The following is a 22,277-nucleotide window of genomic DNA, read 5'->3' as shown; positions in this document are numbered from 1 at the left end:
GCTCGGCATGTTGATCACCCATCATTCTTTACAGCCTAAGTGACATTAGACAATGGCAATTACAGCCTAAGATCGCTGAAGTCAGGAGAATGCTCAACTAAAATCTGAGCTGGCTGGACGTATCTTGGAATTTCATACATCCTGCAAGCACTAAGATAAGACTAAAATGGCTATGTGATTTGAGATTTATACACACAACACGTAACATTGTAGCTTCAGTTGTCAGGCACTGCAGATATAGTTGTAGAATTGCATAAACGACAAAATTGCAAAAACACGTAAACGTTGTAAGACATAATGGCATATTCTGCAAAATAGTAACTTGACCATATAAATCAACCTTCATCATACAGAAAAGGTGACCTCTTCAGAAGAAATGATCATACTCTTGACATTCATGAGAATTTTAACTCTGAACATAAACAGAATAACAATTATTTAAAAAGTACATACTTGGCTCAAATGTACTTAATTATTTTTAAATTTAAAGGTATATAGTAAACAAAACAGTTTCATTATCCGAAAGCGACAAAAACACAACTTGATGACACTATTGCTTAAGGCCTAAACCACATGAACATTATGATTCAATGGATAAACTCGATACAAAGGAACAATCAGGCAGTCTCTTTCACAGCAAACGATCGGAACTTTACGGGCATACGGGAACCATCCAAAACGGTTGGCGCGCAGAAAGGGGAACGTCCTGGCCTGGCCCAGTGACCTCACGAGTGCCTTCCATGAGATCAAAGATGTAAAACTCGTTGGTGTCCCGGAAGAAGTCGAACGCATAGTAGACGCACCCCCTCTTGAGACCATGCTCCCCGGCCGCGCACGAGGCCGCAAAGCTACGTGGACCGAGAAGAAACGCTCGATCGCCGATGTCAGTCACCTTGCACCATTCTTGCTTCGAGAAATCCATCTTGTAGGCACTGACCTCCTCGATGTGCTCGAAGTCGCAGCCAGGCATGTAGACGCAGACGAGGAACAGCTCCTGCGACGACTCCAGGAGATAAGTGTCGATGACAAGCTGCGGCTCGTCGCTGACGCTGACGAAAGTTGGCATGAGAGCATCGAAGCTCGTCATCTCCAGATGCGGCTCCGGATCCTGAGCGAAGCTGAGAACCCAGACCTCATCTAGATTCTCCATGAAGTAGAACTTCCCCTGCACGGCGGCCAGGTTGTCTATCTCCATCTTGGCGGGGGCGGAGAGGCTCCCCGGCGGGAGCGCGTAGAGGCCGATGTCGTAGGGCTGGGTGGTCCACGCGGTCCCTCCCCTGACGTGGCAGAACATGAACGAAAATCCCGTGGTGTCGTTGATGAGGACGAGGCAGTCCGGGGAGGAGACCGTGTCGGAGAGCAGGCACCGGGAGTTCTCCGGCGGCGCCGCGTCCAGCGCCGGCAGGGAGATCTTCTCCCCGGTCTGCGGGTTCCATAAAGAGCACTGCGAGGGGGTGGTGTTGTCTGCTACGAGCACCAAGCCGCATGGAGTCTCCAGGCATGTGGAGTTTTGGAGCTCTGGGATTCGGCAGGTGTGTGAGGATCCGTCGACGACGGAGAGCATGGTGTGGGAGTTGTCCGGCTGCTCGCCGTGGTCGTACACCACGAGGGGGAAAGACGCAGCCAGCGAGGTGAGATCGCCGGTAGCCTTCGGATCCATCTTGCACGGAACCGGCCTCTGCTCTCGTGTCGTTTGGCTCGCCTGCTGTGTTTCGGTGTTGGGACTTTCAGATCTTGGACTTTGGAGCTGCACGGGCGGCTCGCGTCTTCTTCTCTCTTTAAATTGGGGAGGCGGGAGGCCCTCGTTGTCGCGATTGGATGCGGAGTTGGGGACGGAGACCGAATCGAATTATGTTGGGGGAGGTCTCATGGCCGAACTGGACTCGAACTCCCTCGGTGGCGGCGGCGGCGTTGCAGAGCGGGAGATGAACACATGTACCTGGCTTTTTTCTTTCTTTGAGAGGACACTTCTAATGGGCCAGATTTCTTGTATGCCGACGACAAATTAGCTAAGGCCGAAGAGAAGGCTCCTGCCTGGCCAAGCCCAAGTATGTCTTTTCTCAAACGGATCCTGCGACGGGCCCATGGGTCAACAAGTTTTGAGCCCATAGTTTTAAACCCACAACAGCTAGAAACGGAAGAGCCTCAAAACAGGTTTGCCGCCCCGGGGCTGGCTGCCAATTTCCTTCTGAAAAATACGAACTGAAAGTTTGAAATTCATTAGAGGTTGAACCAATCGGAAGAAGTATCCATAGCATGTTAGTAATGTAGCAATCACATCCATTATACCATCGGCAAACATCACGCCCGTAAATGAAGTTGTTGGCTAAAAATCATCACATGGCTACACACCTGTCGACTAGCACTGAACCTTTTCAGTATAGTAGCAGGCTAGCTTTGCTTCTTCAGTCTTCACATAAGCATACAGAAACTAACAGATCAAGGTTAATCTCCCAAAGAGTAGTATTCGATCGACAAAGCAATTGAATTGACAGGAACAGATTACAAAACGAAAGCAATTGAATTGACAGGAACAGATTACAAAACGAAACGCTGAACACGTGAAGTTATTTTGCCGGCCGCGTGAAGTTTCGGGACGAGCTTACCACGGGTCTCAAATATAATCGGCTATGCAGTCTGACACCAGATTTTGACACCATTGACTTGGCCAACTGGGTGGTGGCCCTCTTCGCCGTCCAACAATTCAAGCTATGGTGGGGCGAATGGAAACAGCATTTCTTCTGCGTGTCCCCCGCAACATACTGCAATGACTTGAATCCCGCCAACGTTGATCCTAATGCAGCGGTACTACCCCTTTTTCAGCCGATTTTAACATAATTCCTTTGCACTGCAAGATTACCACTGACTTTCTTTTTCTTCTGCAATCTCGAAGCTATCTTCCCCCAACGCGCAGTCGCAGCGGCAGGCCAATAGATAATTGCCACCCTTATACTTCATTTCCGATTATTGGTTTCCAAGCTCCGTCCATTGAAGATATCTCTACGGGCCAGCTAAAACAGAAGTTGAAGATATCTTCTTTAAAGAAAATGAGCCGTCGGGTGCGCACCAATCGGCGGCGGCACCGGCTGAGTCTTCAGCCATACCGACCCCGCCAATTGTCGAGGAAGTCGATCCCCAAGCCGCTGCAGAAGCCGGATTAGCGTCCGCATCTTTACTACTAGAGGCTGTTCAGGTAACTCCATACTCTTTGAATTTTTCAAGTATACTATCAGTATTAACTTCTTCTTTCTGTTAGGCTGCGCAAATTATCCCAGAGCAATCTCCTCAGCAATCGGCCACACTCCAGGCAGAGACCGAGACGTCAGCAATCCCTCCCACTGAGGTAGAGAATATTTGTTTTACTCGAATCTCTTAATCCTTAATTGAAATCTAACTGATTTCTGATGCAGGCTACTTTGGGTGCGTCGATTGTGCCTTTCCAACGACCACCGTTTGGACGACTCACAGAGGTAGAGCAGTCATTATCCATCATCAGATTTAACCATTGCCTCATACTCATTATCCATCATCAGATTTAACCATTGCCTCATACTTACGGAGATCTATTTTTTGTAACTTTCCAGGAGGCTGGCCCGAGTACGGCGCCGATAATCGTCGAATCTTCTTCTTCCGACGAGCTAGCTGTGCCGATTCCCGAAATGAGGGTAGTACTCCCTCCAACACAAGCAGAAGAAATATGTTTTAAAGAGGTAAGAAACTTAACACCCAAATTGGCTGATTTTCTGCCGCCGTCGGCTAATCTGTCTCTTTATTTTATCAGGAACAGGATACTCCCAACAACAGCCTTTTTTCTTTTGCGGTCGCGATTTCTGATGACGAGGAGGTCGCCTCGCGCCAGGTCGCTCTGAGTTCACTTCCCAATGAAGTCCGCGCCAAGCTCTAGAGTATACGGGTCCTTCTCCAGGATGATGTCAGCCGATTGGTGAAAGACGCCTCGCCGATTCGGCAACTCTTTAGTGAAATCAGAGGCCGAGTTCCAGAAGAAGCAGCAGAAGCTCTAGCACCCATAGCATACATCGAGTAAATGCAAATCCCGGTATTCAGAGCTTTACAGCACATGGCTGACTGTGCTAAACTAGCAAAGGCACGTGAAGAGGAGGACTCCTACAAACAACGAGCTCAAGAAGTGCACCAGCGGATCGGCATTCTTGAAAACTCCCACCCGGACATTGTTGGTGCCATAGACCGCCTCAAGCGCCGAAGGGCAGAGCTCGCCAAGGAAATGGAGCAGGTGACCAAAGCCATAGCCGCCGAAGAGAAGAGGCTTCATGATCTCCCATCTGTTATCGCCGATCTAAAGTTGGTGTGGTGGAACACCTCGGATTAACTTAACTAAAGCACATTTAAGTCGCCTAACACGCGATCATATGCTTTAATCAAGTTAAATCACGATCCGTCGAATTTCATCCAATAAACCACTTTATAGGACCGAGTTAGCATAGCTCACCCGAAGGTGAGTGGTTCTAGAGAATACAACAGATCAACCTCTTAATCAAGTTCAAATTTTATTACAATACTGGTTCACAAATCAGAGTTTTACAAAGTTCAAACTGCAGAAAAAGATAAACAGAACAGCAGAAGCTATCGTCGGGTCGGATGTCCCTGATAAGGCCGATCAGGACATCAATGATCCCTTTCCTCGCCATCTGAGGAGGGATCCCACTCGACCGTCAACCCAGGAGGAAACTGGGGCGGCCAAGTGCCAACAGCACCACACTCAGAAGCTTCAACTTCACCTCAAAGAGATGCCACAAGCAAGGCTGAGCTACTAAGCTCAACAAGACTTAACCGACCGGTGGGAAAAACTACTCAACCAACTTCTAGACATGCAAAGCTCTTTGGCTGAGGGGTTTGTTTTGCCAAAAGCGACTACAGTAGATCCTTACTTTTAATATTTTAGCTCCAGTTCTAATTTCATTAACCAGTCTACATTGTCACTTATGCTAAACAAACATAGTTTCCAAACAAAAAAAAATATATAGAACAAGCATCAAGTTCATATCATCATCATGTTCCATCTTTACTCAGTGTAGCATAGCGATCAAGCAGTCTCAAACTGTGAGAGGCAGACGAATCGATTCGAGTTTCTTAACCATGCATGGCGAACCTAATCTCACGACATTCGCGCACCACAGAGGGTCGCTTCCTGTGTCGGCCGTCCCCATCGATTCCCTGACCCGTGTCGGGCCCACTTCTCTGGGTGCAATATTCCACAGACCCGGCCTCTGCCGTTCTGTGACCACACTTGCCACCACATGCGGCCGTAGGGAAAAACTCCGTTCCAGAGACAGTGGATCGAACCGCTCACGTCCAGGTTCAATCAGGTACTAGGCTTCCTCATCCCATACTAGGTATGAGATTAGTACTTTCAAACACTTGATCACGAACACTATCATATCTCGACCTTAGTTCAATTTCAAGTAGACAGACGGGGCAATCCACCAACCACCAAAAGAGTTCACAAGGCCCTGCTCCGTCCACCGTCCTTATAGTTGTAACCAGAAGAAGAACAAATGACTCCTATAGCTCGCGAGTGACAGGAAATCACTCGACTTTTACCGAGTCCTATTAAGCATTGCAACTACTCGGACTTACCATGCTAGTGTTCAGATTAAGGGAACTATGTCATGCATCTAAGGCTTCAAACAACTCCTATAACGTAAATGTACATACAAGGGAAGGCATGCGCAAGTTTAGAAAGATTGGGTTATGCTCCGGGGCTTGCCTTCGAGCGGGGCGGAGGCAAACTGATCTTTCGAGTGCTCGGCTTCAGCTCCTGCAGTTGGCAGCTCGGCTACCTCTTCGTCTTCTGGCACCGGATGCAGCTCGTAGGTGCCGTCGGTGAGATTTAGTTCTACACGGAAATGCAATGCAGGTGTTAAACACTTAGACGGTTATTTCAACAACACTTACAAGCTTAAGCTTAGAAACTTGTGGCAAAACTACAGGAAAGGTGTGAAAATCCTAAGCTTCTATTGATAGAGAATAAGGTAAAAGAGTCGGATCGGGAAGAACTTATGATCTGACCCTCAGACCTAAGGAATAACTATATCGGGGTCCTCAGACTTATCACAGAGAAGTCCCGAATTTTTACACAGATACCTTTGGTAAAAAGAAAGGATACGGCCGAGCCCTCGGGTGGGGCGGACAAGGGTCGGGCGAAACAGAAAGGGTCGGGCAAGATGGAAAAGGGGTCGGGCGAAACGAAAAGGGTCGGCAGCTTACATGTGGGCCTACTAGTGAAGTCTTGGGGTCGGAAAGGAACACACTCAGGTGGAAAGACTTAAGGTGCTAAGGCGTGGGCGGCGGAGGGGTCCGGCGGTGCTCTGACGGCGGCGGTGCTTCTTGTGGACAACAAGTAAGCTCTAGCACCATGCGGAGCGGCTGGTGGGTTTGGGACGGCGTGTGTTGAGCGGAGAGGGGGAGTTCCTCAAGAGATTATGCGGCAGCGCTTGAGTGCAAAACAGAGGAAGGTGCGGCGAGGCAAAGATGGCAAAGGGAACTTCGGTAAAGGCTCTGGTACTCCCTTTTATAGCTGCGCGGAAGAGAAAGAATCCGGGCAACGCGAGGATCAGGTCGAAGGGGATAGAGTGCTCTGCCGTGGTGGAGCTTCGGGGACAGGGTCTTTGGTCATTGGGTGTTGGAGACAGAGCTTGTGCAGGCGCGGTTTTGCCGGAAGGAAGGATTGGCGAGGGCGGGCGTGGGTCTGGTTGCGCCAAGCGGCGGATTGGGGACGGCGGCTCGGCTAGCGTGTGGCAGGAAGGAAGAAAGGGGGCACTGCAGGTGAGGGCGCTACAGGTGAGGTGACCGGGCGAGCGGCGACGCTAGCAGGCGCAGACCAGCGGCTTTGCCGGGGCACGCTACTGGCGAGGCGGAAAAAGGAGTTGTCTCTGCCGAAGCCGTGGTTGGCGAGGGTAGTACCGTCGCGGGGTGCGCGCGTGGGCAGCACGACTGAGGGGCAACGGAAAAGCTGGAAGGCATTGGGGCGCACGGCTGGGGATCCGGGTGAGGAGATGAGCGCGGGAGGCGAGGCAGACTGGCGCAGCAGTGGCCAATCCTTGGTCGCAGCGGCGACAAGGCGCCTGGCGCGACCGGTGAGGTTGCGGGCGAGACGAGACGAGGCGGAAAGGGCTGCAGGGTGCTTCCGCGCGTGATTGGGAAGGAGCCGAGCTGATCCATCTTGTCGCGACCAGCGACTGGGCTAGGCGGCGCTCATCGGGCAGGTTGAGCCACGCGGTGGCGGGACTCTGAAGCAGGGCGCACGCTGGCTCTAGCGCGCCTGACCTGAGAGATCCGTGGGATCTGTTTCTGGGTCCACCTACCAGTCTCTGGTTCTCCGAAAACTCCAAAGTTTTGAGGAAAACTGGTTTCGGGACTGATTAGAATTGCAGATTTGGGAACCTTCGGAGTCGAAAAGGATTAAGGTCCAACTAGCAAAGTTTTAGTAGGGACTTCGTTCTCCAACTTTCATAAAGGAATTTCTTGGCGTCCTGCTCAACTTTCCAAAGGAAAACCCTCCCTAAGGCTCTAGGTTGGGCTGAAAACTGGACTTTACTGATATGGCTCGAGAAAAGCTGAGTCAACCAGATTAGGAACTTGTCTTAGATTAACTTGACTGATTTAACCCTAAGTCGTTACAGCAGGAGAGGCAGAGCCTTGCCCATGAAGCTATCCAACTTCACCGCAACATACCAGAAGTCCCTAGGGCGGCCGACGACGACCAAAGGATTTTAGATTCGGCATCGAGTGATCGTGGCCATTAATGCTCTCCTCGGGTGAATCGTAGAAAACTCTGAATGCTTTTGTACAAAAATTTAATGTTCTTTTGCCGTTGTCGTGCGAATTCAAACTTGGACCGTCCTATGTGGCAGCTTTTCATTTAATAGTCCTTTACTCCAACGGGACGCGTTTTACCAATCGTTACCCTTCATCCTTTTCCTTCTATAAGTAGGAGACCCTCGTATCGCTTCTAAGGGCATTCGCACCTGGCCCAGCCTCCTTTCCTCAAGTTGTCTTATTTTCATACTCTTAGACCAGGCGTCGAGATGTCTTCCTCTTCCTCCGTCAATCAGGTACGAAATCTCCCTTCGTTCCTCCGCCCGGCGTTCATCAATCTAACGATGGGTGATTGTTTGTTTCCTCCCAGTCAAAACACCTTAGCCCTAGCCTGGAACGAGCCATTGAGATTATGCACTCTGAGGAACCACTGACGCAGGCGGACAGAGATCTGATTGAGGCTCATCGCGAAGAACTCAAAGATCATATCCCTGCTCATATCTAGAAGATCTTGGATCATATGGAAGCCAATTGTTCCAGTTAGCCGCCAATCGAGAAGAGCCACCATCTACATCGTCGGATCATTCTTGAGGATGCCATGGCGGGAACATCCCAACCCCTTCTCGACAAAAGCCACCAACTTCCTCGCCAAGTCGCTGTTGAAGCCGCCATGGAGGATTTGGAGGAGAAGAGCATCCGCCTCCTAATAGAACTAGGCCAGGTCGAGAGAGAGAAAGCCCAGCTGAAACGAGGTTAATGAATGTATTGGTACTTTTGGTCTAAGGGCAACTTGTACCGTGTCGGCCATGTATCCTATCGCTGTACCGAATAATAAATCGGCCAGACTAGTCAAAGGTTTCGTACTTAAGGCGGTGTCATCCTTGCATCGGCTATGTGAACACGAGTCAATAGGAGTTGGCCACATCGTCTAGACGCGCCATATCATCGGCTACGCGTCTACCCATATTCTAGGGTAATACCTCTTCAGATACCTTCCATTTAAAGCTCTTGTGAATTCCTCCCCCTCGATAGTCTCTAATATGTACGCATTTCCTGGAGCGCATCAGCCGATTCTATACGGCCCTTCCCAAGTAGGCGATCATTTACCGAATTTGGGATCTTTAGATCCTATCAGCAGCACCAACTTCCAAACCAAATCTCCCTGGGAGAATTGCTTGACCTTAACCTTCTTGTCGTACCACCTGGCCACCCTTTTCTTATTTTCTTCGATGCTGATCAGGGCCCTTAATCGTTGACCCGCTAAATCGTCGAGCTCCCCCTTCATGAGGAGGGAATAGTCATCAGCTATGAACTAATCTTGAAGTGACATGCGTCTGGACCCCATCCTTAATTCCCAAGGCAATACTGCCTCATGACCGTACACCAATTGATAGGGAGATATTTTAGTAGCCCCATGGCAGGCCATCCTGTAGGCCCATAGAGATTCAGTCAAGGGTGCGTGCCACTTCTTGGGCTGCTCCTCTATCTTCCTCTTGATCAACTTGATTATCCCCTTATTGGATGATTTGGCCTGACCGTTAGCTTGAGCATAATACGGAGAAGAATTCAACAATTTAATTCCCATATCGGCGGTGAACTCTTCAAACTCTTCCGAGGTGAACATTGTCCCTTGATCGGTTGTGATAGTTTGAGGGATACCGAACCGCTAAACAATGTGGTCTCTCACAAAATCGATCATAGCGGCTGAAGTCACGGTTTTCAGGGGGACTGCCTCCACCCACTTGGTAAAGTAATCAGTGGCTACTAATATGAACTTGTGTCCCTTGCTTGATGGATGATAAATCTGTCCGATAAGGTCTATTCCCCAACCTCTAAACGGCCATAGCTTAATTATTGGGTTCATAGCCGAGGCTGGTGCACGCTGCACGTTGCTGAACTTCTGGCAATCCTGACACCCTTCATAATATTTGAAGCAATCCTCGAGCATAGTCGGCCAATAATAACCATTGTTGCTGATCATCCACTTCATTTTGTGAGCTGATTGATGAGCCCCACATACGCCTTCGTGAATTTCTCCCATCAGAACCTTCGCTTCTTCAGTTCCAAGGCACTTGAGTAGAACCCTATCAATCATCCAGTAAAACAAATCATCCTCAAGTAACACATATTTTGTGGCCTGAAAATGTATTTGCCGATCCACTTTCTTGGACGGATCTTTTAAGTAATCGGCGATCTCCTTTCGCCAATCGTCGGCCGCAAGCTCCAGAGTCATGCCACCTTGAATCGGCCGATACCCGGAAGCATGTTGGGCAAGCCTGTTGGCCTCTTCATTGTAATTTCTGGGAATATGCTCAATAACTGCAAACTTGAATTCTTTTAACGACCGAAGGCAATCTTCGTAGTAAATCCTTAAGACATCATCTTTGCACTCAGATTTCCCCATCAATTGATCGACGATGAGCATGGAATCCCTGAAAATCTCCATTGCATCGGCTTTGATCTCCCTCAACAACTAGATACCTTTTAAGACAGCCCGGTACTCTGCCTGATTATTGGTAGCGGACGCCTCTATCGGCAGAGAGAAATCATAACTTGCCCCCCCCCCCTGAGATGATATGAGAACGATGCCAATTCCTGATCCGGCCCCACATGAAGAACCATTGAAGTACAGTGTCTATGGAGCTGGTTCGACGACGACGATTTCTGGTCCACGGTGCTGGGTCACGAAATCAGCCATGACTTAACCCTTGACTGCTTTGGCCGATTCGTACCTCAGGTCGAACTCTGACAGAGCTAGAATCCATTTTCCAATTCTTCCTTTCAAAATCGGCAATGACAGCATGTACTTGACTACATCATCTTTGCACACGACTATGCACTCCGCCGATAACAGGTAGTGCTTGAGTTTGGTACATGAAAAATATAGACAAAGGCATAGCCGTTCCACTGGGAAATATCTAGTCTCAGTGTTTAGGAGCCTTCTGCTGACATAATAGATTACCCTTTTTTCTTTGCCTTCAAATTCTTGTACCAGTGCCGATCCGATAGCTTGTTCTTCGACCGACAAGTATAGTCTGAACGGCTTGTCAGCCTGTGGCGGGACCAACACTGGTGGTGAGATCAGGCACTTCTTGATGTCTTCCAACGCCTTCTGTTGTTTTTCTCCCCACACGAATTCCTAGTCGGGTTTCAATTTCAACAAGGGGGTAAAGGCTTGAATACGCCCGGACAAGTTGGATATGAACCTTCTGATAAAGTTAACTTTACCGATTAGGGACTGCAGCTCAGTTTTGTTCTGCGGGGTCATGACTTTATTGATGGCAGCTATAATCTTCTGGTTGACTTTTATCCCGCGCTCATGGACCATGAATCCTAGAAATTGTCCAGCCGAAACACCAAAGGCACACTTGTTTGGGTTCATTTTCAATTCATGCTTCCTTGTGCACTCCAATACTTCTCGCAAATCGGCCAGATGCTCCTGATGTCCTTTTGACTTGACCACGATGTCGTCGATGTAGATCTCCACCAGGACACCAATAAGCTTGTGAAAAATATAATTCATAGCCCGTTGATATGTAGCTTCGGCGTTTTTTAAACTGAAGGTCATCACCACCCACTCGAACAAACCGAGGTGGCCTGGACACCGGAAAGCCGTCTTTGAAATGTCTTCTTCGGCCATTAATATTTGATTGTACCCAGCATTACCATCCATGAAACTGATGACTTTATGTCCTGCGGCAGCGTCTATCAAAACGTCGGCTATTGGCATTGGATACCCATCCATTGGCGTAGCCTGATTAAGATTTCTGAAGTCAATGCACACGCGCAGCTTCCCATTTTTCTTGTATACGGGTACAATATTGGAAATCCACTCGGCATAACGGCACTACCAAATAAATCCTGCTTCAATCAATCTTGTAATCTCGGCCTTTATATCAGGTAGGATTTTAGGGTTGCACCGTCGTGCGGGTTGCTGATACAGCCGATATCCTGGTTTTATAGGCAACCGATGTTCGACAATGGACCGGTCTAGACCAGGCATCTCATGGTATTCCCAAGCAAAACAATCTTTAAACTCTTTCAATAATCTCGTCAATTTACACTTGTACTCCGGGTCTAAGCTAGCACTAATATACGTCGGCCTTGGCTTGCTGCCATCTCCTAAGTCCACCATTTCCAATGAATCGGCACGTAAATCCGTGCCCAAGTTTGCCGTCTTCTCGGACGAACAGATCCATCTAGTCTGATTCTTCAGAGCCGACTGCTTGGATCGGCTGTAGACCTAAATCGGACACCTTTAGGAAATCAGTGTCCCAGGTCCTGCAAGATATGCACCTGATGTGTTCGCAGCTCCACTGTTGCGCATCGGCTGTGGCAACACTGTAGGAGGAATCGGCAGTGACTATCTCGATGTTGTCGCCGACCCACTGGAAGAGCCATTGGTGCATTGTAGATGGGACGCAGCAATTCGCGTGTATCCAATCGCGCCCGAGAAACATGTTGTAGGACCCTTTGCCATTAATGATAAAGAAAGTAGGGGGTAGGGTCTTACTGCCGATGGTGAGGTCGACACAAAGTGCTCCGCGGGCCAGGGACACGTTCCCTTCGAAATCCTTGAGCATCATATCCCTCTTGTTCAGATCTTCATCATTTTTGCCCAATTTCCGGAATATAGCTTACGGTACGATATTGACCGCAGCGCCTCCATCTACCAGTAGCCTAGTGACTGGTCGCCCGTTGACGTGTCCTTTGAGGAATAGGGCTTTGAGATGTTGTCGTTTGTCGTCTTCGGGTTTCTCAAAAGTGGTTCATCGGCTCCAAAGCCAACTATGCCATTTGCTCCTCTATTTCTGTTGCATCGTCCCGATCGGCAGGAGCCATGAACTCCATCGGCAAGATGAACACCATGCTGACATCAGCCGCCAACCCCTGATCGTCATCTTCTTCATCATTTTTTCTTTTGGGGCGCTAGACTCCAGACCTGTCATCTTTCTTATCCGCCGTCTGCCTCTATTCTTCTTCTTCTTGTTCCCATTGGCGCAAACGCTGGATTCTTCGTTTCTGGGATTTGGTCAAGCCATCGGGGCACCATCTGGGGTTCACCGGTTTGGTTGGCGGTTTTGCACGCTCCCAGTCTGGTTCTCATCCTAGGAGATTTTTGTCAGACACTCTGGCATCGGCCATCTTCTCCAGCTGGCCCTGCCCCCCAGTCGTTCACGCTGGTCAACTCTGCCCCTCAGCCGATCATACTGTTCAACTCTGCCCCTTAGCCGATCATGCACTAAAATGCGCCGATCCTCTTGTTCGCGCCAGTATCTGCTGATCGGCTCTGATCCTCGATCTCTGGAGCGTGACCTCTTGAACGGGTGACTGCTGCGATATTGACCGCTGCACTCGAGGCAATTATCGGCTGATGGTAAGCTGAGGTTGTTCTCCCAGCAGTGGATAAAGAACGGGCACCGCCAGTGACCTTCGTGTCGGCGCATCATCTCTTCACGGTGTCTCGAGTTTTCTTGCTACTGCAGATACTTGCTGAGTAAGTATTGGGAGGTGAAAGGTCTACGTGATCTCTCTGATCTTTCGCCTTCATCTTCGACCCGTCCTTTGCCTTTGACATCTTCGACCGTGGCCTAATTTTTGGGATCTCCGGCGCTGCTTCTTTTAACCGATTCTGATGTTAGCACCTTGGTCTGGAGTGCGTTTCTTCCCGCATCGACCGTATTAGTAGGGAAAGGATGCTGACCAATCTTCATTGGCTTTACTGGCTTTGTCGGAACTTCGAACTTGAGTCTGCCTTGCTCAATGGCCGATTGTATCTGCTGTCGGAAGATCTTGCACTCGTTCGTGTCGTGGGACGTGGCATTGTGCGACTTGCAATACTTCATCTTTTTGAACTGTTCGGTCGATGGAATCGTGTGATAAGGTGAAAGCTTGATCTACCCCTCCTGGAGAAGTAAATCAAAGATTTTATCGGCCTTTGACATGTCAAAGCCGAATGTTTCTGGTTCCTTCTTTCTGAACGGGCATGATATCGGCTTTTTCCCTTTTACCCATTTTTCTAGGCCGATTTCCGCCTCTTCCTCTGATTCAGACCCCTCCAAGTATGCCACCTTCTTCTAAAAATTCCTCCGTTGGTCGAAAGGGCACACCTCTTGACCGGACAGTCGGTGGACGATCTGACTTAAGCTTTCGAACTCCTGGGAGGCGTACTTCTCTTTGATGTGTGGTAGGAGACCTTGGAAGGCGATATCGGCCAGCTGAGCGTCAGTCAGGACTAGGGTGTAGCACTTGTTTCTGATCTCACTGAACCTCTACACGTAACTGGTAACTGGTTTGTCGCTCCTCTGCCTGAGGCTGGTCAGATCTGAGAGCTTCATCTTGTGGACTCCCGCGTAGAAGTACTTATGGAACTATTTCTCCAGATTGGCCCAAGTGACGATGGAATTGGGCGGCAGCGTAGTGAACCATTGGAAGGCTGATCCGGATAGGGACGACGAGAATAAACGCACTCGCAGAGCATCTTGTGTAGCGGCTTCTCCGCACTGGATAATGAATCTATTCACGTGCTCCACAGTTGATGTGTCATCCAGTCCCGAGAACTTGGTGAAGTCGGGAACCTTGTACCGATGGGGAAACAGCAACAAGTCATAGGCAGGCGGGTATAGCGTCTTGTACGTATAGGTTTGCACCTTCGGTTTCAACCCAAATTGATCTTGAACCACCTCTGCTATCCTTGCGGTCCAATCCACCTGCTGCTGATGTATGGCCGGTTGAGGAATCGGCACATGTTGCTGGACCGGCGGTGCAATGGCTCGATGATGGATCAGAGCGTGCTGCAGATTTTGCGGTTGCATAGTCGGCTGAGCAGCCGACATTTGCTTGTGGGGGGTCTGCCACTCCGTTGTATAGTATCATTGGCGTCGCACCCCTGAGTGTTTCTGTAGAGTCTACCACCCTGCCGATCTCTGATAAAGTCGGCTGATATTGTGGGACCGTTGACTGACTGGTCGACTGGAATGATGCTTGGACCGGAGACTTCCCATAACTGATTGGTTGATCTGGTCCGGCTGCCGTTGCTAGTGCCCCCCAAGGCATTGAGTGAGATGGCGCTTGCGATTGGTAGCATGGCGCACCGTTGTACCCTAGGGGCAATAAAGCGTTGTATCCTCCATGTTGTGTCGGTGTCGGCTGAGGAGCCGAGTGAGATGTGCTAGGTGATGCAGAGAAGCCTCTGACTGGAGCTATGATGGGCGGGGCGTACGCTACTCCCTAATACCCCTGAGCTACTCCGCTGACCAAGGAACTGATGATGGCGTTGTATACCGTGTTGGTCATCACTGAGGATTGGTCAATCATAGCCTGGTAAACAGACTGTTGAATCATGTTAGACATCTTTTCCGAGTCCTCAGCGATGGTGATGTGGCGGGGAGTTCGAAGAGGAGCTTTCTTGACGGTCTCCCCGCTTCTGGTACAACTAAAGGATTGCAACCATGTCTTCCTGTAGTCTTCTAGGTGTCTTGCCAACTCTTCCTTGTGGTTGTCCTTGAGATCTGTTTTCGTAACTTCGATGACGTTGTCTTCGAATATTTCAGCAGCTTTCGACATGTTGGATGTTGTTTTTGTCCCACCGGGCATGCCAAAAGTGTGTTGGTGCTGGAAATCAGCTGATGACCCTCAGCGTCGGACACACGACCTGGGAGAATCTGCTTAACTCCTGTTCGGGTTATTGCCCTAGTGCGGTTCGCGCGGCGTGCCAGTCAATCTGACCTGTTGATTGACAAGGAAAGAAAAGTATTAAATTCCAAGGGTTTCGATCGGCTAAAGTTCTGATCTGTCTTCGAAAAGCGTATTAGCGAATCGGCCGATATACTGTGGAGATGACCGGCTATAAAGTAGCTGATGATCGCGTAGCGATTCCAGAGAAATTACTAGAGCAAATTAAACAATGCTACAAATGCAACACTTGAAATAGATCTAATCAGCTATATGGCGATAAGAATAACAATGATAAAGCCAACAGTTCGAATCTCAAGCGGGATAACTGGTGATAAAACTAGAACAATAGATAAAACCTATAATTCTAGTAAATATCGATAACTGGTGAATAAATCTAAACGAAACGGCAGCAATACGCCCGAAGTTAAAGCTTAGATATTACTCGATAAACGGAACTTACAAATCGGCCGAAGATCGTGTCGATGCAGCCCTGCCAACCCGTACGAACTCGTGAAAAGAAAAGATTTTTGGCGAAGTCGCCGGGTTGAAAGTAAAGTGCGAGGAATAACTAGATTTGTTGTATTGATTGATGTCTGTTTTACAAACCTCAAGAGGTGGCTATTTATAGCCTATTACAACTGATTTCCTAACCGACTAGGATCTATCTCTAATTTAAAATAACAATAAATATTTACAAACACAACTCGGATCGGAGTTGGTTATCATATCTCACGGGCCAATTTTCTTCTTTAGCTAATCTTTTCTCCGGCCCACTCTAGACCCATACTGGCCAAGCTGTTCCAGCTCCTAATCGGCCAATCCTTGTTGACTCCTTTTGCCAATCGGCCGAAACACTGTAGCTCTAATCGGTCGATTCTCAACTGTAGCTTTTAGCTTGCCGCATCGGCCAATCTTCTCCTTCCTTGACGCCGATTCAAAATACGTGTCAAAATCCGGCATCAACAATCCGGTGCTGAGATTGCTGCATGATCAGCACAGCAGTCCGTGCCTCACCCATGCAGATTCTGTGGCGGGCACCCAAGCGCGAACACGTCGCCTAGCGAACCCAGCCTCTCCATGCCCGCGCGGACGGTGGACCAACCTGGCACCGCCACGCCTTCATCGCCCGGTCGAACTCCTGCCCAAGCATCCCCGACATCAGTGGAGGGCCAATCATTGGCAGGCACTGGTTACCAGATGAATTTGCCTAGATCTTCTGTGCATGCTTCGCCAGCTCCAATATAGCCATATTTTTCTGCTCCTGCTCCAGTTGATGAAGGATTTCAACCAAGAACTAGGTCACAAAGTGGAATACGGAAGGCAAATGTATATACTGATGGCACAATTAGGTATGGTTGCTTTACTTCTTTTGCTGAGCCACAAAATTTAGATGAAGCATTAGGAGATAAAAACTGGAAAGAGGCTATGGATGCTGAGCACTCAGCTTTAATAAAAAATAAGACATGGCATTTAGTTCCTCCCAACAAAGGCACCAATATCATTGATTGCAAATGGGTTTACAAGATTAAGAGAAAATAGGATGGGAGTTTAGACAGATATAAAGCACGATGGGTAGCTAAAGGTTTTAAACAAAGATATGGAATAGATTATGAGGATACTTTTAGTCCTGTGATTAAACCAGCTACTATTAGAATTGTTTTGTCTATTGCTATTTCTAGGGGTTGGACCCTTCGTCAACTAGATGTGCAGAATGCTTTTCTTCATGGTGTATTGGAAGAAGAGGTATACATGAGACAGTCTCCAGGATATGAGGATCGTTCTTTACCCAATTATATTTGCAAGCTACACAAGGCGTTGTATGGACTCAAACAAGCACCTAAAGCCTGGTATTCTAGATTGAGTGCTAAGTTATGTCAGTTGGGCTTCAAGTCATCCAAAGCAGATACATCCTTATTTTTCTATAACAAGGGAGATATTACTATCTTTATTCTTGTCTATGTTGATGATATAATTGTTGCTAGCTCAAGTCAGAGTGCAACTTCGATGCTACTACAAGATCTTAACAAAGAATTTTCTCTCAAGGATTTGGGTGATCTACACTATTTTGGGAATTGAAGTAAGTAAGGTGTGTGATGGTATATTATTGACACAAGGTAAATATGCTTATGATGTGTTAAGGCGAGTTGGTATGAGTGATTGCAAGGGAGTTACTACACCTCTCTCTACTTTAGAAAAGCTCTCGGTTCATGAAGGTGAATGTGGCGGATCCACCTCGGATTAGCCTAATTAAGGCATGGTTAAGTCGCCTAACATGCGACACTCGGCCTTAATCGTGCTAACTCGAGATGCCGTCGGATTTCATCCGATTTAACCACTTTGACAGGACCGAATTTAGCAAAACCCACACGAAGGTGAGTGGTTCCAGAGAATACAACAAGTCCAACAGTAGATTACAAGTTGTTACACACTTGGTAAAAATCAGAGTTTAACAAGTTCTGAAGAAAACAATAGAAGGTAAAATAAGCGGAAGCTAAATGTAGGGGTTGGACGTCCTTGGTGAGGCCAGCCAAGACATCAGTGATCCCTTTCCTCACCGTCCGAGGAGGGATCCCACTCGACCGTCCAACCCGGAGGGAGTTGGGGTAGCCAAGTGCCAATAGGAGCAGACTCGAGATCGGTGACTTCACCTGAAAAGAAGCCACAAACAAGGCTGAGCTACTAAGTTCAACAAGACTTAACCGACTGGGAGTAAAACTACTCCACCACTTCTAGACATGCAAGTCTCTTTGGCTGAGGGGTTTGTTTGCCCAAAAGCACTATGTATATCCTTATTTTCAAAGTTTTAGCTCAGATTCTAAGTTCATTAACCAGTCTTAGTTGGCAACTTACTCTAAGCAAACATAGATCCAACCAAAGGTATATATATAAACATCATCAAGACCATGTCATCATCAGATTCCTTTATTACTTAGTGTAGCATAGCGATCAAGTAGTCTCAAAACTGGGAGAGGCAGACGAATCGATTCGAGTTCTTTAACCATGCATGGTGAACCTAACCTCACGACATCCGTGCACCACCGAGGGTCGGTTCCTGTGTCGGCCTTCCCCATCAATTCCCTAACCCGTGTCGGGCCCATTTCCTTTGGTGCAAGGTTCCACAGACCCGGCCTCTACCGTTCTGTGACCACACTTGCCACCACGTGCGGCCGCAGGGAAACTCCGTTCCAAGGACAATGGGGCGACCGCTCACATCTAGGTTCAATCCGGTACTAGGCTTCCTCATCACATACTGAGTATGAGGTTAGTACTTTCAAACACTTGATCACGAACACCACCACTGTCGGGCCTTAACAAATTTCCATAGACAGACGGGGCGATCAGCCGACCACCAAAAGTTAACCAGAACCCTGCCCCGTCCATCGTCCTTATAGTTGTAACAGAAAGAGAAACAACCAACTCCTATAACTCGCGAGTGATAGGAAATCACTCGACTTTTACCGCTTCCTATTTAAGCATAGCAACTACTCGGTCCAACAACTAGTGTTCAGATCAAGGAACTACGCCATGCATCTACGGTTGCAAACAACTCCTATACATAAATGCACAAACAAGATGAAGAAGGCATGCGCAAGTTTGAAAAACCGGGGGTCCATGCTCCAGGGCTTGCCTTCAAGCGAGGAGGAAGGGAACTGGTCTTCTGCTGGGGCGGCTTCGGCTTCTGGAAGCGGTAGCTCGGCTACAACTCCGTCTTCGGGCGCCGGGTACAGTTCGTAGACGCCGTCAGTGAGATTCAACTCTACACGAATGCAATGTAGGAGTTAGTACTTAGACGGTTATTTCAACAGCAACACTTGCAAGTTTTAGCCCAGAAACTTGTAGCAAAGCTATAGAAAAAGTGGGGAAGTTCACTTGAGTTGGTGGAGAGCAAGGCAAAAGGGTCGGATGGGAAGAAACTTATGATCTGACCCATAGACTAGAGGAATAGCTGTGCTGGGGGTCCTCAGACTTAACGCAGAGAAGTCCCCAATTTTTACACATATACCCTCGGGTCAAGGAAAAAGATACAGCCGAGTCCTCGGGCGAGACGGAAAAGGGTCGGCGAAACAGACAGGGTCGGGCGAGACGGAGAAAGGGGTCAGACGAACGGATAGGGTCGTGCGAGGCGGAAAAGGGGTCGGGCGGACAGACAGGGTCGGGCGAGGCGGAAAAGGAGTCGGACGAACAGAGAGGGTCGGCCGAGACGGAAAAGGCGTCGGACGAACAGAGAGGGTCGGCCGAGACGGAAAAGGGGTCGGACAGATAGACAGGGTCGGGCGAGGTGGAGAAAGGGGTCGGTAACTTACCTTTGGTTTATAGGTGAAACTTGGGGTCGGGAAGGAGCAGACTTGGGCGGAGGAACTGGAGCACTAAGACTTGCAGCGGCGATGTCCGGCAGTGCTCCGGCGGCTACGGTGCTTCTTGTGGACAACAAGCAAGCTCTAGCACAGCGCGGAGGAGCAAGCGGCTGGGTGGATTGGGAAAGGCGGGTGTTGAGCGGAGAGGAGAGTTCCTCAGGAACTTAGGTGGCTGCGCCCGAGCACGAAACAGAGGAACGGCGATAAGGTAGCGATGGCGAAGGGGACTCCGGTGGGACTCTGGCGTTCCCTTTTATAGCTGCGCGGGAAGAGAGAGAGCTGGAGCAGCACGAAGACCGGGAAGAAACGATGGAGTGCGCTGCCATGGCGGCGATTGAGCAGCGGGGTGGCGGAACAGGACTTCGGGGATGACACCTTCGGCCATTGGGCACCAGAGACAGGGCGGCGCAGGCGCGGTTTTGCTGGTGGTTGCGGTTTGGCAGAGGCGGTCGTCGTCGTGCGGCGGATCTGATGGGTGTGATAGGGGGAACGGCGCTAGAAGCGAGGTTGCACAGGTGAGAAGACAGGCGGGCTGCGGCTGTGCGGGCGAGCACGAAGCAGCGGTCTGTCGGGGCGCAGCTGTAGTAAGGCGGAAAAGGAGCTGTCGCGGCCGGGGTCGGGGTTGATGAAGGAGGAATCGTCGCGTAGCGCATCTGGGGCGGCGCGACTGGGGAGAGGCGGCAGAAAAGCCGGGAGGCATCGGGCCTTGCAGCCGGGGGTCCGGCAAGGTGATGATGGGCGCAAGCCGTGAGGCACTGCAGAAAGGGTTGCAGAGGGGCTTCCGCTGCGATTGGGGAAGAGGGCGCGGGAATCCATCCGGTCGCGGCCGGCGACGGGGCGGAGCGGCGGGAGTCAGAGGAGTTGAGCCACGCGGCGGGGAAACTCTGGAGCGGGCATGCTACTCGAGTGCTTCTGCCTCGGGAGATCCGAGGGAAAAGATTGCGGGTCCACCGGTTAGTCTCGGTTGGTCCTCTGCTCAGATTGAAGGGAGACACTATTGGGGAGACTTCGAAGGATCCGGCGGGGTGGGTTGGGGGTCGGCAGGGGTCGGAGCTGGGAACCGGCGGAGAGGGATCGGGACCGGAATTGGAGGTTGAGCACTTAAACTCGGGGAAGCTGAGATAGGGGGATTAGGGACTCGGATTAAGATTAACTCGAAAGATTTGGGGTCGGTCGTCACAGCGAACCTCTTGGTCCTAGTGATTCAACGCAATACAGAAGTGTGGTAGGAGCTCTACAGTATTTAACTTTAACAAGGCTAGACATATCTTTTTCTGTTAACATGGTTTGTCAGTTTTTTACATGCTCCTACTACGACTCATTGGGCTGCAGTGAAAAGGATTTTAAGATATATCTGAAATATACTTTGAAGCTTGGTTTAAAAAATTAGTAAAGCTTCATCATTACTTGTCAGTGCTTATTTTGATGCAGATTAGGCAGGATGCTTGGATGATCAGCGTTCTAAGGAGGTTTTGCTGTGTTTCTAGGACCCAATCTTGTGTAATGGAGTGCACGAAAGCAAGCAACGGTATCTCGCTCAAGTACAAAAGCTGAGTATAAGGCTGTTGCTAATGCGATGGCTGAAATTATGTGGATACAGATTTTGCTTTGTGAACTTGGAGTTCAAGCACCCAAGATGACTAAGTTGTGGTGTGATAATTTGGGAGCTAAGTATCTATTAGCTAATCCTGTGTTTCATGCTCATACTAAGCATAGAGAAGTTGACTATCATCTTGTTTGAGAGCGACTGAGCGAGTAGCCAAACGGTCAACTAAGGAGCAAGTTGCGGATGGTTGCGGCCACTGTAGATGTTCAAGCATAATTTCAACTTACGAAGTTTAGATTGAGGAGGTGTTAAACAAATCATTGTAATAGATAGATTGGGTTGTAACCGTCCAGGAGGTTTGTTCTTCTAGAGTTGGGACTCTTGTAAATCTTTCTTAGAGATAGATCCGACCAGCTGCTCTCAACTCTCTCTCTCTCTGTATGTATGTGTGTGTGTGTGTGTGTATATATATATATATATATATATATATATAATCATCTGTGTCATGTTGGACACATCTATTAACACGAAACCGTCATCGACTAAGATAGGGCGTTGATGTTCCACCTCCTTTCGCACCTCTGATTTTCTAGATGGCGCACGTGCTCCTCGGCCGCGAGCATCAGCGTGGACCAGACGGCGCTCAGGCGGAGGGTACCACATGACCCGGAGGAAGGCTCTCACGGTCACAGCCGCATCAACCTGCTGCCGAGCATGGCGCAGCCGCTGGATCGTCTCGGCCACGCGATCATGACCGTGAGAGCCTTCCTCCGTTGCCACCTGGTCGCTTTGGCCAAAATGACATGTGGCGTGGCCAAAATGATTGTATTAATATGTGAGGTTATTACATACATGATTTGTGAGTAAAAGGTGAAAGGGAGGATGACACCTAAGTTACAATG

General features: G+C 49.1%; 1 protein-coding gene across 1 annotated transcript; it reads right to left on the bottom strand.

The window, feature by feature from the left end:
• Positions 1–591: 591 nt before the first annotated feature.
• LOC140222966 (uncharacterized) lies at positions 592–2,348 on the bottom strand. Its single transcript, XM_072294187.1, has one exon. It carries the CDS (start codon positions 1,658–1,660, stop codon positions 653–655), a length of 1,008 nt encoding a protein of 335 aa, XP_072150288.1. The 5' UTR covers positions 1,661–2,348; the 3' UTR covers positions 592–652.
• Between the last annotated feature and the right edge of the window lie 19,929 nt (positions 2,349–22,277).

This window comes from Setaria viridis, chromosome 5, assembly GCF_005286985.2.
Source record: "Setaria viridis chromosome 5, Setaria_viridis_v4.0, whole genome shotgun sequence".
Lineage (NCBI taxonomy): Eukaryota > Viridiplantae > Streptophyta > Magnoliopsida > Poales > Poaceae > Setaria > Setaria viridis.
The sequence above is the reverse complement of the archived record's forward strand: the minus strand, read 5'-3'. Positions and strand labels throughout refer to the sequence as shown.